Here is a 20,754-nt window from a genome sequence, read left to right as displayed (position 1 = left end):
CAATTTATTTAAATATATTTTACTTCAAAAGAGTTCTATGAAATATTTCAAATAATAATGCCATTTTTAATTACTTCTAATCAATGATGTTGAAGAATCAAACAGAAGCAAATAATGTCAATATTTTCGAAATTCCAAAATTCGTAAATTCAGCCTTGATTTACATAGTTAAAGAAGTCTTGATATGAAAGGATAAATTTAAAAGTTCGCAATGTCGTATCTAAAATAATGAAAATGAGCAAAAAAAAAAAAAATTATAATCTGGAATAAAATTATTAAATTACTGTGAGGAAAAATTATCGTTTGCACATTCAAAAACTATTCTAATGTAAGGTAATTTCACATGTAACATTTTCTGCCGAATTTTTAACAAATTACCTTAGAATATAATCTGAAGGTTACTGCAATAAGAATGAAATCCAGCGCGTGCGACAAACATGATTATCAGATTATCAGTAGCTTACGTTTTTCCTAGCATGCGGAAAACGATTGCAGCGCCACGGTAACGATGACTAAGGAGAAGTGCATTTTTTTAAACAATATTTTTTATATTATGTTAACTGTTATGTTTTGTTAAATGTTATGTTTTGAAAAACAAAAGGCATGTGTTTAAGATTGTTGCCAGTTTAAAAATGAAATGGTGAGAAAAAGGAGATGTGAAAGTAGAAAACAATTTCGTGTTCTTAATTATTCTCAAGACCTGTTTTCTTGCGATTGCTGGACTGGCGAAAATAGGAAATCTACCAGGATGATAACGAAGTGAGAAAGGCGGAAAAAGTGGAAAGAACACATTTAACCGGTGTATAAATACTCAAGTGACCAGTTGCTGCCAGAATGACAGGTTGTGTATTTTCTATCGTAACAAATCTATCTTTGTTGTATACAAAAACTTGATTTCTGTCTTTGTTGTATATATAAACTTGATTTTTTTTTCAGTGTTTAGTGATATTGGAATTAAAAAAAATGTTCATAGAAATGATGAAATGAAATTTTTAATTATAAGATAATTAAAAATATTATAAACATTATGTTCCAAATACTTTTGATGATATTTTTTGTGGAGTAAATTATTTCACTTAAAATTCAAAACTAAATGACGAATTTTAGAGCCGAAATAAGCGAAACCATACTCAAATTGAAATGGCGAATAATAATTGCTCTGAAAGGGAAAAAAAGAGATAATAATATATCTAATATAAAGTTAATAATAATGCTGACTTTCTTAAATTATTAGATTCTATAAAAAATATGAATAATTATGCTTATTTTTAAGACATTTCTTTAAAAAGTAATAATGCTATCTTTTAGAATACATTTAATGAAAATTTAGTAATGATATATAATTTATAAGTTATTCAATAAAAGGAAGTGATAACAAGCCATTTTCTTTTGTCATTTAATAAAAAGCGAATATAATTAACTTTATTTAATTTATTTTATAGAAGATGAGAAATAGATTTTTCATTTTCTATTTTTTAAAATAAAAATACATGTTTAGTACAAGCTTCAATAAATAGGTTGACGAAAAGGATTAAATTATAATCGCCCTATAATCAAAATAGTGAAAATGAAACAACTTATTTTTATGTATTTCAGAAACATACTGCCCTTACTAATATGAAATTGTTGGTTTTATTGATTGTATGTCATCAAATAATTCTTGAAGAAGTATAATAACTTTTCTTATTTGTGACAGCCTGTGACAAACACTCTGTTCATCACTTTTTAGTGACTGGAAATTCAAACTTTAAAATAAAAATGAAAATTGCAAGAATGTTAAACTGTCTGACGTGTTCCTCTTTATGTTGGTTATATTTAATTTCGATTTGTTCTCGTTAAATATCTTTACTATGTGATGAAAATTATGTAAATATTTAAAAAAAATAATGATTGACAGACTGAATTTTTTTAAAGGAAAAACTTTAATTTTTATTTGCAAAACTTGCTTAATAAAATTCACTTGAATTCTTAAAAATTCAAACATTTAGCAAAAAAATTACATTTAAGCAAATGAATCTATTTTTAGAATCAAATATCAATGTCCGAGTCAAAATTTTTTCATTTAAGATATTTTTTCCAAAGTTCAACTTTTGAAGTGAAAGGAAAGAATTGAGGAAAATGTGAAAATGAAGAATACAGCAGTGAAATTTTATTGAATTTCTTTTAAGTTGTGAAAATTAGTGATAAATTGAAAAGTAAAACTTGTCAAAAAATAAGAATAAATCACTTTTTATTCAGCAAAATGAAAAATATCTGTTTTAAAAAGGAGTGCTGTAAAATTAATTTGGCTTGGTTTTATGGCACAAAGCCCAGATATGGTCTTTCTACGCCAAATATTTATTTGTTGTAGGATTAAACAGTTGTGTAATAATAGCATTTAATTTCCAGATTTATAGATATCAAATACAAAAGCTTAGATTATGTAAATGAAAGCATTTCCGATAAAGTGTCCTTGTCCATTTATCATAAGTAATAATGCTCATTTGTACAATTTTTGGTGCATTGATCTAACTTAATTTTTAAGGAATCAGGAAATTTACATGCAATTTTACCTTTCTTTTAAATATTTAAAACTTAGAAAACGGGAAATTTCTTTTAAAGTTCAAAAACAAATCTAATCAAAAGAAATCAGGCCAAATTTTAACCAGAACATCACAAATAAATATTGATATGAAGGAATTCTTTTGCAAATTTTACATCTGTAAAATATTGGAAGACATTATATGCCTACATACTTTGAGAAATTAATTTTTAAAATATCAAAAACTTGTATGCTTTATAAGCATTAAAATATTTGTTTTTTCGTAGAAAAGGGCACAGGAACTATATTTACTTCGATCTAAATTAATTTATAAAACTTAAGTTGTATTAATAATATGTATCTGTACCAGACATTTCAAAATATTGTTACTGCATTTCAAATGCTCTCATCGTCTGTTATATAGTTTCTATCACATATTTTAACATCTAATTTTTGCTTAAATAAAATATAATTCATATTATAGAAAGATAGAATAAGTGAAGGCATAATAATAAGTGAATAACTGAATAGTAAGGTTTAATAATAAGTGAAGGCATGCAAATATCCACAGAATAAAAATTTCATTTTGATAGTCCTATCATTTATCTTAATTCACGATCTTATGCAGACGAATATTTATACGTTTCGTCTTTTAAACATTAAAAAATATTCACCTTGGCATATTTTTAAAAATTTATAATTAATATGTTAATTTTGTAAAATAAAATAATATTTTTATTACTTTTAATATCAGAAATCAGAAACAGGTAGTTGCTTAAGGAAATAGATATCTTGTATTTCCTTCCTAAGGTATCTAATTTTTCTTAAAGAAATAAAGTTTATTATTAGCCGCGACGCATACATTATTTTAAAGATTTTCAGTTAAAAGCATTAGTAAAAAGGAACAATATTCATTCTGAAAGATCTCCATTTCATTATTGTGATCAAAACTTTTTTATGGTGATCAAACATGATGAAATGATATAAAAAGAAAGTAAAGAAGGTTTCTGATATACGTTAAGCGGTATTCTAAAAGATACATGTGTGGTGGACCTGCTTTCATCAAAATGACGTCACAGTTTAAGTTGCGTGATCTAGCAAGCGGATTTATTATACGTGCACGAGATATTATTATATTACACCTGTATCTTTTTTCTTTCTCTTTTTAATCTTTCCGTTAAATAAAGATTACGCCGTCATTGAATTAAATATTATAGACAACACCCACACATACATTTCGGTTATTTTTTTCTAGATTTTTTAAATTATGAATCTTGATTTTAATTTTCTTTCTTTTTCTTTCTTTCCACTTTTTTTTTGTTGCTTTGTTAAAATAAAATTTTTGATATATATATAAATACAAGTTTATAAATTATTATTGAGTTTAAAAAATTAAATTAGCCATTGAATAAAGAATCTCAGATTAACAAAAACATGGAACATTTATTTTGAATATACGAATGATTCCAAATCTTTAACAATATTTTTAGATGCACCACTAGTTACTAAATTGATGAGACATTTCCACATTAAAGATAAATAATTTTTCAAATTCACAAATTTTCTTATAATTCCCAAACTTCAGTTGAACGTTTCTTTCAAAACAGATTTCGCAGCAGCCTTGAGATTGATCCCCGATGTAGTATCTCGTTTGACACTGAAAAAACTATTTATTTAACACTAGGCTATTATAACAGCGGAATCATAAACAACCTTTGTAATTTGACTAAAAATAAAAATTATAGGTGATTACTATTAGCTTGAAATGTCACTGTCTACGGTAACTAATACTATGAAATGACATATCTTATTATTGAAAAAAAAAACTATGTATCTTTTTCTTCAAAATGGAAATTTATTGGTACTATTTTTTTACTAGAAATTTAAATATTTTTTTACTGGAAAAAAATAATTTTTAATCAATTGTTAAGATAAAATTGTTAGTTCTAGCTATGATATGCTTGAACGTCTACTAATAAAACTTGACACAATGAAAAAAAATAGCAAAAAATAAGGAAATTTGGAAGGTTTTTTTTCCAAAAATTCATTTGTATTATGATTTTTTAGTTGCAGAATTCCTTGTTTTGGTATGGGATTTCTTGTTTAAGCCAAAGTGCACAAGTCAAGCTAAGCTGCATAACAAAACGGTGATAATCACTGGCGGTAATGCTGGTATTGGAAAAGAGACAGCGTTGGATCTGGCAGCAAGAGGTAAATAAATATCTTCAGCAAACTATTTAATTTTTTGTTCAATTAAGATATTCATTTTTGTCTAAACATATTGTTACAAGTGTGTAAAATCGTTTCACTGCTATTACTTTTATGAAAGAAAAGAGAGATTTATAAAAATTCGTTATGGCTCTCAGTAAACTTGGCGAATTTTACGATAAAAATGGAGGTTCTGATAAATGCAAGAGTTATGATTTTATCTCTATTAAGAACCGAGAGCGAGGGATTCTTCTTGAAAATGCTATGTGACGTCAGACCCTGTCGGTAATCTAAATATAGCAGAGGAACAAAGGGGAAATAATTCTCTTTTTGAAGAGTTGATCGCATTCTGAGCTCTTAACACCGAGTATTGTTGATTATGTTTTTGAAGTTATTTAATTGACGATCAGCAAATCTAAGCAAGCAAGAAGATGAATAGTAGACTTCTGTTGGTGTTGCATTTACAATAAAATCTGAAACATAATTCAAGAGAAAGACATTGCCCTTTCACAGTTTTCCGTGCCTCAGACTTGTACGCTGAATATCCTATTTTTAAATTTTAAAACTAAAACTAATTTAGCAGAATATATTGTTATTCTCTGGAAATTACAGAGGATCCATTATAATCCGAAGTTTCTGGAGACCCGAAAAGGAATCAAAGCGATAATGCATTCTCAGAATAGAGAGCTTTATCTAATCAGACATGTTGAAATGTTTGGGAATTGAAAAAAATCACTGTCAGAACAGAAAAAAAAAATCACTTTTTTTTCTGTCCTGATATAGAAAATTCATTTTCTATATCAGTTTCAAAACGAAAAGTTGTCCTTGTGATTTTTCTTAAATTCTAATATTAAATAGGAAAAGAAATTAAAATTTATTTTTCCTTTTCTTAAAATGAAGAAATTTTTCGTATTTACAAACGCAACCACAGGGATAAGCTCAACTCAAGCCAATTTGGCGACATATGTTCAACTTCTTCTCAACTCAAACTAACACTATAAAGAATTGTATAAAATGATGCAATGATATTCAGAAAACTGTGAAGGAATATTTGGATTCCCATCCTATCTCTAGAATTGAGCCAAATATGAAAGGCAATTTAATTTTGAAGCTATAACCTCATGTACACACGTACGTGATAAAATTCTCGTTAGCAGCTACTACAAAATTATTCGGCCGGGATAGCCTGGTTGGTAGAGCATCGGATTCGCGTCCCTTTGGTTGCGAGTTCGAACTCCGCCGCCCGAAGATTCCTCGCGTGCTTGGTGGCTGACGCGCGTAAAATCTGTCGTGGTCACAAAGTCGAGAGTAATACCACTGGGGGTACTGGATCAGGGGTGATCGTTTTCTGATTCAGGTCTAAATTGCGATCTGTTGTTGAGTGAATGAAATTCGTGAATGAAGTCCGCCCCTTAAAAAGGGTTGTGACGTGTGTGTAGGTAAGTCGTTCTCTGGGCCCTAGATGGCGCTACTATTGAAACAAGAGGCGCTCCCCCTCAGGCTTAAATCGGCTGTCTTCGAACAGCGGGCGTGTCCATGGCATAAGAAACAACAACAACAAAATTATACAACAACATAATTTCTATTTGAATTATAACCAAAAAAAAATATTTTCACTTACCAAAATTTTTTAATTAAAATTATTGCTTGAAAATCAATTATGATTAGTGAATTATCAGTTAGGTTCAATTATGTCTATTTTTTATTCTTTTATTAAATTTTTATTATTCTTCCATTCTTAATGGACACAGCTTGCACTTACTGAACTTTTTTGTGTCAGCTTAGATAAACTGGGAAATAATAATGATAATAATATCATTATTAAAAAACTGTATGAGTGATATCTTTTTAAGCAACAATTTGCCTTTAAACAACAATTTTATATGCCTTCAAGCAACAAGTAGATTTCTGGGATTTTATTTCCTTCCGAAGTGAACTATAAGTTGGACAGTTTTATCTGAAAGTTTTCTAAAAAGACACCCCAGGCACATATAACGGAGCTAAGTCATACTTCTAAATCAGATGTTGATTATGCACTCCATGGTAGCTGTGACTAACAGAACAAATCATACGCTTTCTATTAATTATTAGCTCGCATTTATTATTAGCCCTTGACTTGCAGATTTGCTACATATTGAAAATTAAGTCTTAAGCGGCGGTCCAACGACCTGCTACCTCACGGATTTGGTCATAAATCTGACATCCGACCCACTGGGGGACCACACTCCCCTGTTGCCCTTGGTACGTCCGTAGACGTCGGCGAGCTTCCCGCAAAATGTCGGTAAATGGATAAACATTAAAGAGCCGGAAAATCTGTTTGGGCTATGGGGGGAGGGGGTCAAAGAAACTGAGGGTTTTGAGCTGTCGAAAGGGGAACGCGTGCCGTCTGAAGATTTCTCCGGTCTGGGTCCGCTGCCACAGACGGGGGTGGCACCACGAAGGAAGGGTGACAGTTTCATGACCACATCTGTGAAGATCCTCCGGTCGTGGGACCGCGGCTTTATTAGAACCAATACTATTTTCTTTCAACATATTCAAGATTAAATCTTATTAGAGTCAAAACCACTTTCTTCAAGTTTCTTAGAGTATGACTGTAAAATTTTGCTCCCAGTTCTTTTCCTTGTTTTGGTAAAACCAATACTTATATTTACCATTCAATGGTCCATCCATGAAAACGTACTGAATGTAATTTTAGCTTTAATGAATAACGCATGGAAAATTTTTGATTGGAAAATTCTGCACAGGGAATGGATAATGTTCAAACCTCATTCATTGTGTTTGCTCAGTGTAATTTCTATGCTTTTGTAAATGCAGGTGCCAAAGTGATCCTCGGATGCAGAGACAGAGAGAAAGGGAAGAAAGCTGCTGAAGATATCCGCAGGCAAGTGCCACAAGCCAATGTTACTGTGAAGCAGCTGGACTTGGCATCTTTTTCTTCCATCAGGCAATTTGCTGCCGAGATACTCAAGAGCGAACCTCAAATACACATTCTCATCAACAATGCAGGTGAATTTCTTTCTTTGTTTTCCAGCTCTTTTGATCTTTTACTTTCTTGTACACTTAGAATAAGATAAAGTATAGTAATAGTAAAAAAATTCAAACTCGTGTTTTTGATGAATCTCCAAGTTTTAGACTACCCTGAGTAGAAAAACACATTTTTGGAAAATGTCCATCTGTCTGTCTGCGACAAAGATAACTCAAAAACGAAGAGACGGATGACATTTGGTACAAGGTCTTCATACCAAACTTGTAGACTTCATCCAAATTTTTTAGACATATTTGTAGACACTGTATTTATCAAATTTTGAGTAAAATCTGCTCAGTTTAGTTTAGTTATATTAACGTCCCGTTGTAAAGCAACACTAGGGCTATTTTGGGACTGACCTCGTCATTTTGAACCGCGGTCAGATGACGAGGACGACACCTGAGCTGACAGCCCCATCTCCACGCCACACCATACCACACCAGCGGGAGGACGTTTGGCATGACGGATTTAACGTGCAACAGGTTACACGACGGTTCTTCGGTGGAATCGGGTCTCGAACCTGAAACCCAACGGCTCACAAGCCGAGATCTTACCACCAAGCCATTGCTGCCTTAAAATCTGCTCATAGGAAGTCCGTCTATCCGGGTGTTCGAATATAATTTAACACGATAACTTCAAAACGAAGAGAGCTAGATGGATAAAATTCGATGCACAGAATTAACATGTATAGTCTAGATAATTTTCAAATTTTAATCCAAATCCAACAAGGAATGGACTGTCTGTTGATCTGTAGTTTGAGAAACATGTAAACGTAGTAAGTCAATGATTTAAATATGTCCTGTTTGGTACGGAATGTTTTGACTTCAGTTGTAGTTCTGTGTCTGTCTATCATATCATTATATTGACCCAATATTCCGATTAAAGTGTTATGCATAAAAAATGAATATTAATTGTTATGCCTACCACGTTTTTACTTTTTTGAATACGTAGAGAATTATTAAATAATTTGAGCTCGAGATTTTGACAAATCTATACTTTTCAAAGTCAAAAAAAAAAAAAAACCCACATTTTTTGGCCTTATGACTTTAGCTTTGTCTGTAAATTCAAAACAATACATAGAGATATAGGCTGGTGAAATTTTGTACATGGTCTTTACAATAAATTTGTAGATTTCTATCAAATTTTGAACGAAGTCCTCTGTCTGGCACTCCGATTTCAATTTAACATGATAATAATCAAACTAAAAAAGCTAACTGAATACAATTTGATGCAAAGATTTAGCACCTAAAATATAAATTTCTGTTCCATTTGGAACAAAATCCATCAAAAAGTGACTTTTGCATGTCAGTTTGTACTTATTGCATGCATGCACACACTGTTATAGATGATGATGATGTCGTGTCCGCGTTACACAGAAAGGGGGTGCATTAGCTTCTGAGGGTAAGGACTCCTGAGCACCCGGGGGCAGAAGTCTGACTTCTAGCTCACAGGAAGATAACACACACACACAAATTCGCTTGCACAACCAATTTTAGAAGTGGGGCACGTTTACACACCTCACAGATAGAACACAGATGAAGAACAACCATGCCCGAACCGGGATTCGAACCCGGGAGCCCAGATCACGGGGAAGATGCGCTACTCCTATGCCAGGACACCGGCAACGCTTTTATTCAAAACCACAATGACTTAAAATAGTGCAATTTAGTTTGTGATCTTGAATTACAATTGTAGCTCTCTGTTAAATTTTGGTTTTAATTGATCAGAAAAAAAGGCGACAAAAATACATATTCGGTTTTCTGGCACTTTTGTATTAATACTTTTAATAATACGCATGGGCAGGTTTTCTTCATTATACTTAGAAGCACATCAGCTCTCAATATGAAAATAGAAATCTGAGAACTCTTGATATTAACAATTTTGCCTAAAGTCCAAAATGCTCTGTGTATAACACATTTATTAGAGAGTATTTGAAACAATTTTGAGAAGACTACACTCACTAATTTTTATTTATTTATTTTTTGAAGAACAACTTTATTTCTTGCTACACGTGACAATTGTGATCGCGATGCCGATATATTAAAGGTATTAACAATGTTACAACTTGTCTATTAACCCCCGCGGTTTCTTTAGTCATACGATAAGAAATTAAAATAACTGTAAACTCTGATGTCAAATATATATAAAATTTAAATAAATAATTGCAAAAAACCACGGCTTTTATAAGCTCAAGCATGAACCTATCTTTAAAATCCACTTTAAAAGCAAACAAAATTGATAAGCAAGTTGCTGTTGAACAAATAAGCAGTTATCTTTGACTCCTTTTTATATTCAGAGAGAAAATGGAAATGTTCATACAGACAGCGTAAGAATTTTACAAGGTCCAAACTAGAGTCTCAAAAAAAAAAAAAAAAATCTAAAATAACACTCTTGTCATTGTATATAATTTTCGATCATCACCTGCATTAAAATGAAGGAGCATCAATTTATTCCGGAATCTTTATTTGTTTTTCAATGCTTTTGATCTGTTTATTTTAATTAATATCTGGATATTTATCCCTTAATCCGTTCGAGCATATAAAGTTTAGAATTTTCGCATTGAATAAGTTTCATATTCAACTGAATATTATCCCATGGATTATATTCATTTAAATATGTAAAAAAATGAATAATAATATGAATATTTGAAATAATTTTCCAGGTATCATGGCGTGCCCTAAATCGAAAACCGTTGATGGTTTTGAAACGCAAATGGGAGTGAATCATTTGGGCCATTTTCTGCTGACAAATTTACTATTGGACAAAATAAAAGCTTCCACGCCATCAAGAATTGTAAATGTGTCTTCTGCAGCTTATATGGGTAATATTTATAATCATTTTATTTTGAAAATCAGGTAAAATATATAGTAAGGGTCTATGCACAGAAAAAGAGTTTTAGGTTTATCTAGTAATGCGATTTTCAACAGAAATCTGAACATTTTATTTGATTTCAAGTCTTAATTTGATTTCAATTTAGTAAAAAGTAAGACAACAAGTGAATAATTTATTTTTAAATTAAAGGCATTTAATGCGATTTCTATATATGTGTATAGTTTTAGTGAGTTCTTTTTTAAAACTGGGAAAAGAAAACAAGTCGTGAATCAAATCATATAATAATAGATTTGCCTCAGGACTCAACTGATGATTTTTTGAAACTACATGCTCGTCTGATGATTATGTCGTGTCCGCGTTACCATGGAAAGGGGGTGCAGTAGCTTGTGAGGACAAAGACCCCTGAGCACCCGAGGACAGAAGTCTGACATCTAGCTCATGAAACTCGCATACATCCACTTGCACAAGCCCTTTTTACAGGGGTGCGCATTCACAGATAGAGCATAGATGAAGAACAACCATGCCCGAACCGGGATTCGAACCTGGGACGCCAGATCACGAGGAAGATGCGCTATCCTTATGCCAGGACACCGACACATGTTTGTCTAATAGCTTGGAAATAACAGTTCCAAAGCCAGAAGGAATGTAGTGAAACGCACAGTTTCACTATATTCTGAATTCTCTAATGGCAATTTCACTTACATAAAATATAGCTATGCTTAATAAATCGAAATAAAGTACATTTTTGAGCAATTTTGATGCCATATAATATTGCTTTCTGTTTAGCTTTATAATAACCCTATAAAGTCAATTATTTATATATTTAAAACTAGCCGCCTTTGGTCGACGAAATTGTTTATGGTTGGTATCGGGTGAGTTTAATTTCAATTCAATGCTCTATAATTTACTGTTCGTGATTCTTTTCCAAAAGTATTTTAATGTGCCAGACATCATAGTAGTGCTATTTTAATAGCTTACATCCTTTCTGTCTATTAAATATAACTATCTTAATAAGTCTCATTTGTTCTGACATCGTGGTGTTATTAAAAATGCAATTGTCCTGATGATTTATCTTCTAACTTCCACTGTATTGCGACTTCACTTTTTTTTATTTGTCTTGTAAACTATGCAGATTTTGAATAAAATTCTTCCTATCTAGCTTTTCACAATGGAAAGAAAAAAAAATGAAGGGATTAAATGTTTTATGAAACGATGAAAGCAATTTGAATTTCGTTTCAGTAATGGAATCTATTGTTGAAAATTAGAGAAAAAAAAATTTAAAATATTTTCCAAATTTCAGAATAAATTTGCAGGATGATAAAATGGATAATTCACCAAAAAGATAATTTTTTATATTCTCAAGCCATGTAAAATTTTTCCTTGTGTAATAATATTTGTGCATGCTATTAATAAAAAACACAATTTAGTTTATTTTTATTTAATTTGTATTCTAATTAAAATTTCAAATAAAATCGCTTCACATATTCTCTCTCCAAAGCATGTATGTGCCATGTCAAATAATATGATGCTGAGCATAAACATAAAAACTGCCAAACAGAATGTATCGTTATTATTTACTAACCATCTTTAGAGACAAATTGGTTGCCTCAGATAAATGATAGTTAAAAATTTCAAATAATTATTTCGTGCATCTTAATGACTTCCTCAGGAAAATAATATATTTATAAACTTCAACTTCAACCAACTTTGATAGGTATATAACTCATACTGTTTCAGAAGCCCTACACCATTTTATTTATTGTGCTCTGCATCTCTCTAATTATTTATACATTTATTTATTCTTTCAATTATATCACAGGAAAAAGCAATAGTAAATAAAAATGTTTCTAATATTTGATTTCTGAAGTTAACAAAAGCGCAACAAAGAACAACAAATTTTCAAAAATTTTACAAAAAGCACGTCTTATGCTGAAACCTACTCACCATGGAAATATAAGCAAAACCTTCTTATTCTGATCATTAATAATTGGAAAAAATATTGGATGAAATATTAATATCAACAATGAAAAGTTTTGAGTTTCACTTCAATAATGAAATACATTGCTAAGAAGCAGGTTTAAAATACTCTTTAAAAAATTGATTAAAAATAGAAAAAAAATCCGCCAAACTTTTGCTTAGTTTTTAATTAATTAAAATTCTAATTGAATTTAAAGGCAATTGCTCCTAAGTGCAAATTTCTACTTTCCAAAGCATTTATTTGCCATATTTGGTTGCTCCAGGTCAAATAGTCCGTCTTGTAAAGCGCTAATACTCATGCACATTCTGTATTGTAGCAGAGATAGAGATAAAAAGATAATTAAAAAGCCAGTCCCCGAACCTGATCCACTGGTTCGATTTCGTTATTTTTTTTTCATTTGTTTTCCATATGAAAATTCACGATTCCTAGATATGTTCTTAGTGATCGTCTGACACCACTACCAGTTCAATTTGGAGAAAAATCTTTAAAAAACAAATAAATTACTTCAGGGCACATTTTTTTAGTGAAAAAAATCATGTAAAAGTTCATCAGCCACAAAGATCATACCGATTTCGCCAATTTTTAATTGACATGAAAGCTTAGTTAGCGGTTATTATCAATATAATTGGTGATTCTATTTTGCATTTTTAAAAAAATCTTAAGCTTTCTTTAGATAATGTTCTGTAGATAAATTAAATGTTTTGCAGCATGAATTTCAAGTATACATTCATAATAAATGTAAATGTTATTCTAATCTCTAAGAAAGCAGGAAGAAATAAAGCTTTAAAAATAATAATAAGTAAATTTCAATGTACTGCAAAAAAAAAATTCTATTTCAGCTGGAAAGATCTCTCTCAGCGATATAAACATGGAAAAAGGATATAATCCTGTCCTGGCATATGCCAACAGCAAACTTGCCAACATACTTTTCACAAGAGAACTGGCAAGAAAACTCGAAGGTAAGGAATCTGTTATTTGATTTCAATAAGAACTTAATGTTTATTTTATTTTTAAAACTCAAATGACGCAGCAAATAACTTTAAATAATCTTATCCACGATTTACTTTCTCGTATGCGTAATATAGAGAAAGTATATCTCCATACTGTGCATAGTAATCGTCAAAAGAACTATACTTTCTAGAGAAAGTATATCTCTAGAAAAGTATATCTCTAGAAAGTATATCTCTAGAAAGTTACTATACTTTCTAGAGAAAGTATATCTCTAGAAAAGTATATCTCTAGAAAGTATATCTCTAGAAAGTTACTATACTTTCTAGAGAAAATATATCTCTAGAAAGTTACTATATTTTCTAGAGAAAGTATATCTCTAGAAAAGTATATCTCTAGAAAGTATATCTCTAGAAAGTTACTATATTTTCTAGAGAAAGTATATCTCTAGAAAAGTATATCTCTAGAAAGTATATCTCTAGAAAGTTACTATACTTTCTAGAAAAAATATATCTCTAGAAAGTTACTATATCTTCTAAAGAAAGTATATCTCTAGAAAGTTACTATACTTTCTAGAGAAAATATATCTCTAGAAAGTTACTATATTTTCTAGAGAAAGTATATCTCTAGAAAAGTATATCTCTAGAAAGTTACTATATCTTCTAAAGAAAGTATATCTCTAGAAAGTTACTATACTTTCTAGAAAAAATATATCTCTAGAAAGTTACTATATCTTCTAAAGAAAGTATATCTCTAGAAAGTATAGTAATCGTCAAAAAACTCAAGATTTTGATGAATCTTCCCATTTTAGACCACCCCGAGTATCCAGCGACGCTTTGATTGTCTGACGGTCTGTACTTTCAGAAACATGTAAACGTAATAATTCAAAAACGCGATGACTTAAATATGACAAATTTGGTATGGGATTTTGTGACTACAATTGCAATTTTGTGTCAGTTCTTTGTATCAATCGTTTGAGAAAAACGTATCTAAAACACAAATTTGATTTTTGGAATCTATCAACACATGGCAGGAATTTATCGCCAAATATCTCGCCAGGATTGATATGATAGATTCAGTAAAAATGCTAATTCAAGCCAAAAGTTAATATTTCATAACTATTGCACACTAATGCCATGTAATACGTTCTTTGACATTACAAGTTTATTAGAGAGTATACGAGAAAATTTTGAGGAGACCCCTTCCGTTGGTTTAAAATTAAGTTTGGCTTTGTAACGGAAATTTTATTTTTAACTGCAGAAGTGCTTAGACACATTCACAAAAAAATGTTATTCATAAAGAACTTGAGATTTTATATTAAATTTTTAAGTTATAATCTTTTGCACATCATATTATATATACTGCAGTAAGACATTAATATACCTTATTGATTAAAAATGTTTTCTTCTGTTTTATTTATTAGAAATCTTCGTTCTGTTGCACAATTACAATTGATTTTATTAAATAATATTTATTATTTCATTAATACTGAAAATAACAATATTTTAGAGATTATATTTCTATTAGTTATTAGTTTTATTGTATCATGGTAAATATGCATTTTGTTATTATATCAGTATCCTATCGTGGCCCACGGACTCCAACAGCATCTACCTTTTCAATAGTCCCCCGAAAATTTTTACATTCACGGGGTATACACTAGTTTTCATTTATCTATTTTCAGAAGAGCTGTGGTTATAAGTAGTACGTATAGAAAACATTTCCCCACACAATGAGAGAAAAAATTGGCACGATAACAACCAATTCCTATCATAACCATTGTTCGCACTTGCTTACTAAAAAGGTTGATTATAACAACAAAAATATTTAAAACATTGAATCTAATAACTATGTAAATGTCAAAGGAATGTTTATAACCCAACAGCTATCTTCCAGGTACGGGCGTCACAACCTACAGCCTTCACCCGGGAAGTGTGGATACAGAACTCTCAGCTCATGTGAAATTCACGATTGGACGAATTTTTGGATTCTTCTACTATGTGTTCAGCAAATTGATCTTTAAAAACCCCAAACAAGGAGCTCAGACAACGATTTATTGCGCAGTTGATGAAAAAGTTGCGAATGAATCTGGTTTGTACTACAAGTAAGAATTTTTCTCTTTGAAATGCCTGTTGATACATAACATAGAATGCAAAAATTAAAATTTCATTACATTTCTCATAAAATGGCACACATTTAAGAAACAAATGTGACAAATACAGTAACAGAGTAAACTAATATCCTAGTAAAATCTTGTAATATAATTGAAATTGATTGTCAAATAGTTGCTATCGATTAGAATTGAACAGAATGTTCTGCTAACACCTTTAAATGCCCTAAATTTCAAATTTGATACCAGGCTTTTACATAAAATTGTACTCTTGCAATGGTTTGTTTTTAATATTTGGCTGTATGTATGTTGCCATTGCATAATGTTCTTTTGAACAGAAGTTAAAAAAATAAACGACAGCTGTCAAAATTTTTCAAATAATATAACATTTTGTTTTCCTGCTGTATTGAACGACTAACATATTTTCAGAAAAAGTTTAGCGAAATGAATTATTGACGCATTTGATTTTTACGAAAAATAAAAATACATTTGAGGTAGGTGAGTATCTTATTTTTACTATAATATAATTGTTTTTAGTAAGGGCCTGCTTTGCTTGAAGAAAATCTTGCTATTTTTGTGAATATTAACTTTGATATTTCAGGCTAAAATATACGAAAATATATATTGTAATTTTTTTAATTATTTTTTCCTTTATCTGGCTATTACAATAAACACATTGATATTTTTAAAAATTTGATTTTGAAAAGTAAGGCTTTTGAGGGTTAATTGTATTAACGACATCTTTTAAAACAACAAGCTAGTGCACAACATATCTCATGACTTTAAATTACAGTCAAATGATGAAAATATAATTTCGCTCTATAAATAACCACCCGACGACGCCACAAAGATGTATATCCTTCGATATCAGAATTGATAATAACCAGATGCATAAACAAGACAAATCGTTAGAGGAATCGAGTTTCGAACCGAATTCGCACTTTGGAATTCTACAAGACGTAATGTACCTATCAGTTGCCATTTAAGTTCACTGCATAAAATTAAGAAAAGCGAACACTTGCAGGTAAAATAAAAACGTTACTAGTTATGATCAAGTAGGTGATGCATTTAGATTATCAATAACTTATTTCTTTATTTGAGGAAAAAGAAACTAAATGTATCCAAATTGAAGATAATTTTACATTCGACCTTCAGATTTTTAATGATAATTTCCTTCAGAAAATAATCACCAAAAATATTTTTAAAATAACCGAATTCTTGTTTCTCTTTCAATATCTTTATGTTATTATATAAACTTCATTGTCTTCGAAGCACGTGTTTCTAAAACAATGTATAAGAAAATTTCTAAAATTTTCATTTCATATCCTTATGATTTTAGATTGGTTATTCCCCATTTATATAAATCTGTCAAGTGATTTATAGAATTTAATAGGCATCAACTTAAATTATAGTGTCAATTTACTTAGTTTTTGCAAATTATTAATTTACAATAAACAGATAAATGAAATAAATTAAAGATACCCCGGAAAAATCTAAAACTGAAGTAATAATCAATGTCTTGCATTCAACCTAAATAACTTCTGTCAATATAGGGCCGCGGTGGCCTGATGGCAAGGTCTCGGCTTCGGAACCGGAGGGTTTTAGGTTCGTGTCCCGATTCCACCGAAGAACCGTCGTGTAAGGAAGTCTTTTGCACGTTAAATCCGTCATGACCAAACGTCCTCCCGCTGGTGTGGTGTGGAAAGGGGGGTGCCACCTCAGGTGTCGTCCTCGTCATCTGATCGTGGTTCAAAATTACGAGGTCTGTCCCAAAATAGCCCTAGTGTTGCTTTACAACGGGTCGTTAATATAACCAAATCAAACTTCTGTCAATAATTATGTTAGTGGAATGTTTTTTTTCAATTTATATTAAAATAATACTTCAATTAATATTAAATATTCAATTTATATTAAATAACTTCTGTCAATATAGGGCCGCGGTTGCCTGGTGGTAAGGCTTCGGAACCGGAGGGTTTCAGGTTCGTGACCCGATTCCACCGAAGAACCGTCGTGTAAGGGAGTCAGTTGCACGTTAAATCCGTCATGAACAAACGTCCTCCCGCTGGTGTGGTGTGGAGAGGGGGGTGCCACCTCAGGTGTCGTCCTCATCATCTGATCGTGGTTCAAAATTACGAGGTCCGTCCCAAAATAGCCCTAGTGTTGCTTTACAACGGGACGTTAATATAACTAAACCAAACTTCTGTCAATAATTATATTAGTGGAATGTTTTTTTTCAATTTATATTAAAATAATACTTCAATTAATATTAAATATTCAATTTATATTAAATAACTTCTGTCAATATAGGGCCGCGGTTGCCTGGTGGTAAGGCTTCGGAACCGGAGGGTTTCAGGTTCGTGACCCGATTCCACCGAAGAACCGTCGTGTAAGGGAGTCAGTTGCACGTTAAATCCGTCATGAACAAACGTCCTCCCGCTGGTGTGGTGTGGAGAGGGGGGTGCCACCTCAGGTGTCGTCCTCATCATCTGATCGTGGTTCAAAATTACGAGGTCCGTCCCAAAATAGCCCTAGTGTTGCTTTACAACGGGACGTTAATATAACTAAACCAAACTTCTGTTAACAATTATATTAGTGGAATGTATTTTTTCCAATTTATATTAAAATAATACTTTTAGTGAATATGCATCTTACAGTTAGCACCGGAAAAATGGTTTTTATTTTTATTATAGAGTAATTGATTAAAGGTTATAGTATTTTCAAATAATAATTAATATTGCGCTAACATTGCCAAGTTGATTTAGCCTCTAAAATATTCACTTTTAATCTCAAATGCTCAAAACAAAAAAGATAGAAGAGAATGGAAGTCAAAACGAATTTAATTTAAAAGCTAAATGTTTACACATAGGAACATGATTTATCTTATTGTTCATTTCTTTCAATTATAGTAAAGTTTAAGCTTAAAAAACGTAATTATGGATGCGATTGCTTATTCTGTCTTCATATTAACAGAGTGTATTTTATTATTCTTATTCTAATTATGAATTATTTAGAAATTTTAGTCTTTATATTCAGATCTAAGTCTAGCCTCCTTGTATCTCACTTAGTTTGAAAGGTCCTGTAGCTTCAAAATCTTAGATAAGTTCTTCTAAATTTTATACATTATGCGCGAAACTGTTACTGAATCGTCATTTATTTTTATAAATTTTTATTTACTGGACTTGTCCAAGATTTGAAAAGATGAAAATATGTAACTGCTATTCCGTTCCTCTTCTAACATTGACATTTTATAGACCTCTTTGACATTTTGTATACCTAATTGTTTCTAGCCGTCTTTGACGACTAGCTGATTGGCCGGGAATAATAAATATGATTAAGTTCCATTAAATCTCTTATATATAATTTTATGTTCATGATTCCGTCAACATTATTTAAGCCTTTTTATTTTAATACTCTTATACTAGTTGTGTTAATTATATATATAAACCATCCTAACGGAGTTCTTGTAGCATTACAATGCAATTAAAACAGAATTATACAGTTAATCTATCTTATAATATTCACGATATTGCAATTTATTATTATATCCCTCATGTAAATAATTCAGGCATTGAACAGAATCATTTTTCTTTATTTTCAACAATGCAGGAAAATCGCGCAACAAAACATTTGATGAAACAATTAAAACGGTCTTAATTTTAAGTGAAATAATTAAATCAACTATTTTAAATTAGATTAAAGAAACTGTTTTTTTAAATTTCCCGAAATATCTAGAAAACTTTTCAAAACAATTAAATTGGTATAATTAAAAACACAATTATTTAAAATTTTAAAGGGTGATAAAAATTAGCTTGCAATGTTTATGAATTCGGGAAAAAAGTATTTACTAATAAATTATAAACTGAATGTTGAGAAATAGAAATCATTTAAATAGATATATTCTAGTATTTTGGCATACCGCCAAAAAGATTGCGAAAACGATTTTTATTAAATTTATTTACTCTTTCAGTGGTTGCAGATCGGTGGAGCCAATGGCAAAAGCAAAGGATGACGCCTTTGCAAAAAAATTCTGGGAATTCAGCGAACATTTAATAGAATCAGTTCCACATTCATCCTGAGCTAAAACCTGTTTATATGCAAAATTATGTAGATCTGAATAGGCATTTTTTAGTTTAGAAATAAAATCATATAATATCTACAAATACTTATTTTTCTTCATTTGCAGTCAAATTATCTAAAATGCACCATCTCATTTTAAAATTCTTGTTGTTGCCTGTATGCTTCCCATTTTTCTTTTCAGACTGTTCAGTTGTTTGACCGGAATATTCGCTTTTCTGGAATTTAAACTATTAATATGGAATGCATTTAACCCTTTTTGTTACGAATGAAGAATGTGAATTTAATAGAATCATTCCTCTACAAATAGCCTCGAGTATAAATTTAAAAAGTGAACAAACCTGCAAAATAAAAGAGTAAATGTAAATTCTACTGTGTATTAATAGCCAAAAAAAGCAATTTTTTAAGTTTATTTTAATATTGGTAATAGCATCCGAATGAAATGTTGGGGGGAACATTGAAATTAGTTTGAATTCTTCATAAATATAAAAACATTAATACATATTGTGTACCAAAATAAAATCAAACCTACGAGAATGGTCAAATAAAAGAGTTATATCCTTGCCCCGCATAAATTTGTCGACAGTGGATAAAGCCGCGAAAGACAAAAGTGCTCGCTTTTAATTTTAGAGTTCCACATATGATGGATTTGTGATTTACAGTACAGTAAAGAAAAATACATCTGCATTTTCAACATCTTTTCTTCTATCTATTGAAACTAAAATTTTGTCACACAGCCATAGCTGTAGTCACAAGGCCACACACCGAATTTCATTATTTTTTTAGTAACACATTTGCATACTTGAGAAAGTACAGACCGGTAAATATTCAACTTATTTATAAATTTGGTTTAAAATCTAATAAGAATCTATACATTTGATGTTAAAAAGCAAATTCAATGCCAATATATTGCACAGTTGAAATGAGTAGTTTATCACATTTTAAACAAATATTCAACAATAAATCGGAAAGATCAAATAAATGGTTGGAAATAAGCAATGTCAAGATTTCGCAGAAGACCAGAACGAATTAATCCCATGAAAGGGATGTCAACAGAA

General features: G+C 30.7%; 1 protein-coding gene across 1 annotated transcript; it reads left to right on the top strand.

Moving 5' to 3' along the window:
- The first annotated feature begins 500 nt into the window (after nt 1-500).
- LOC129984808 (retinol dehydrogenase 13-like) lies at nt 501-19,762 on the top strand. The gene is made up of 7 exons (XM_056094769.1): nt 501-841; nt 4,589-4,732; nt 7,544-7,735; nt 10,417-10,575; nt 13,404-13,523; nt 15,409-15,616; nt 19,590-19,762. The coding sequence occupies exons 1-7, from the start codon at nt 835-837 to the stop codon at nt 19,696-19,698; spliced, it is 939 nt and encodes a 312-aa protein (XP_055950744.1). The 5' UTR covers nt 501-834; the 3' UTR covers nt 19,699-19,762.
- Nucleotides 19,763-20,754: the final 992 nt, after the last annotated feature.

This window comes from Argiope bruennichi, chromosome 9, assembly GCF_947563725.1.
Source record: "Argiope bruennichi chromosome 9, qqArgBrue1.1, whole genome shotgun sequence".
Classification (NCBI taxonomy): domain Eukaryota; kingdom Metazoa; phylum Arthropoda; class Arachnida; order Araneae; family Araneidae; genus Argiope; species Argiope bruennichi.
Note: the sequence above shows the minus strand (reverse complement) of the source record. Positions and strands in the feature narration are given on the sequence as shown.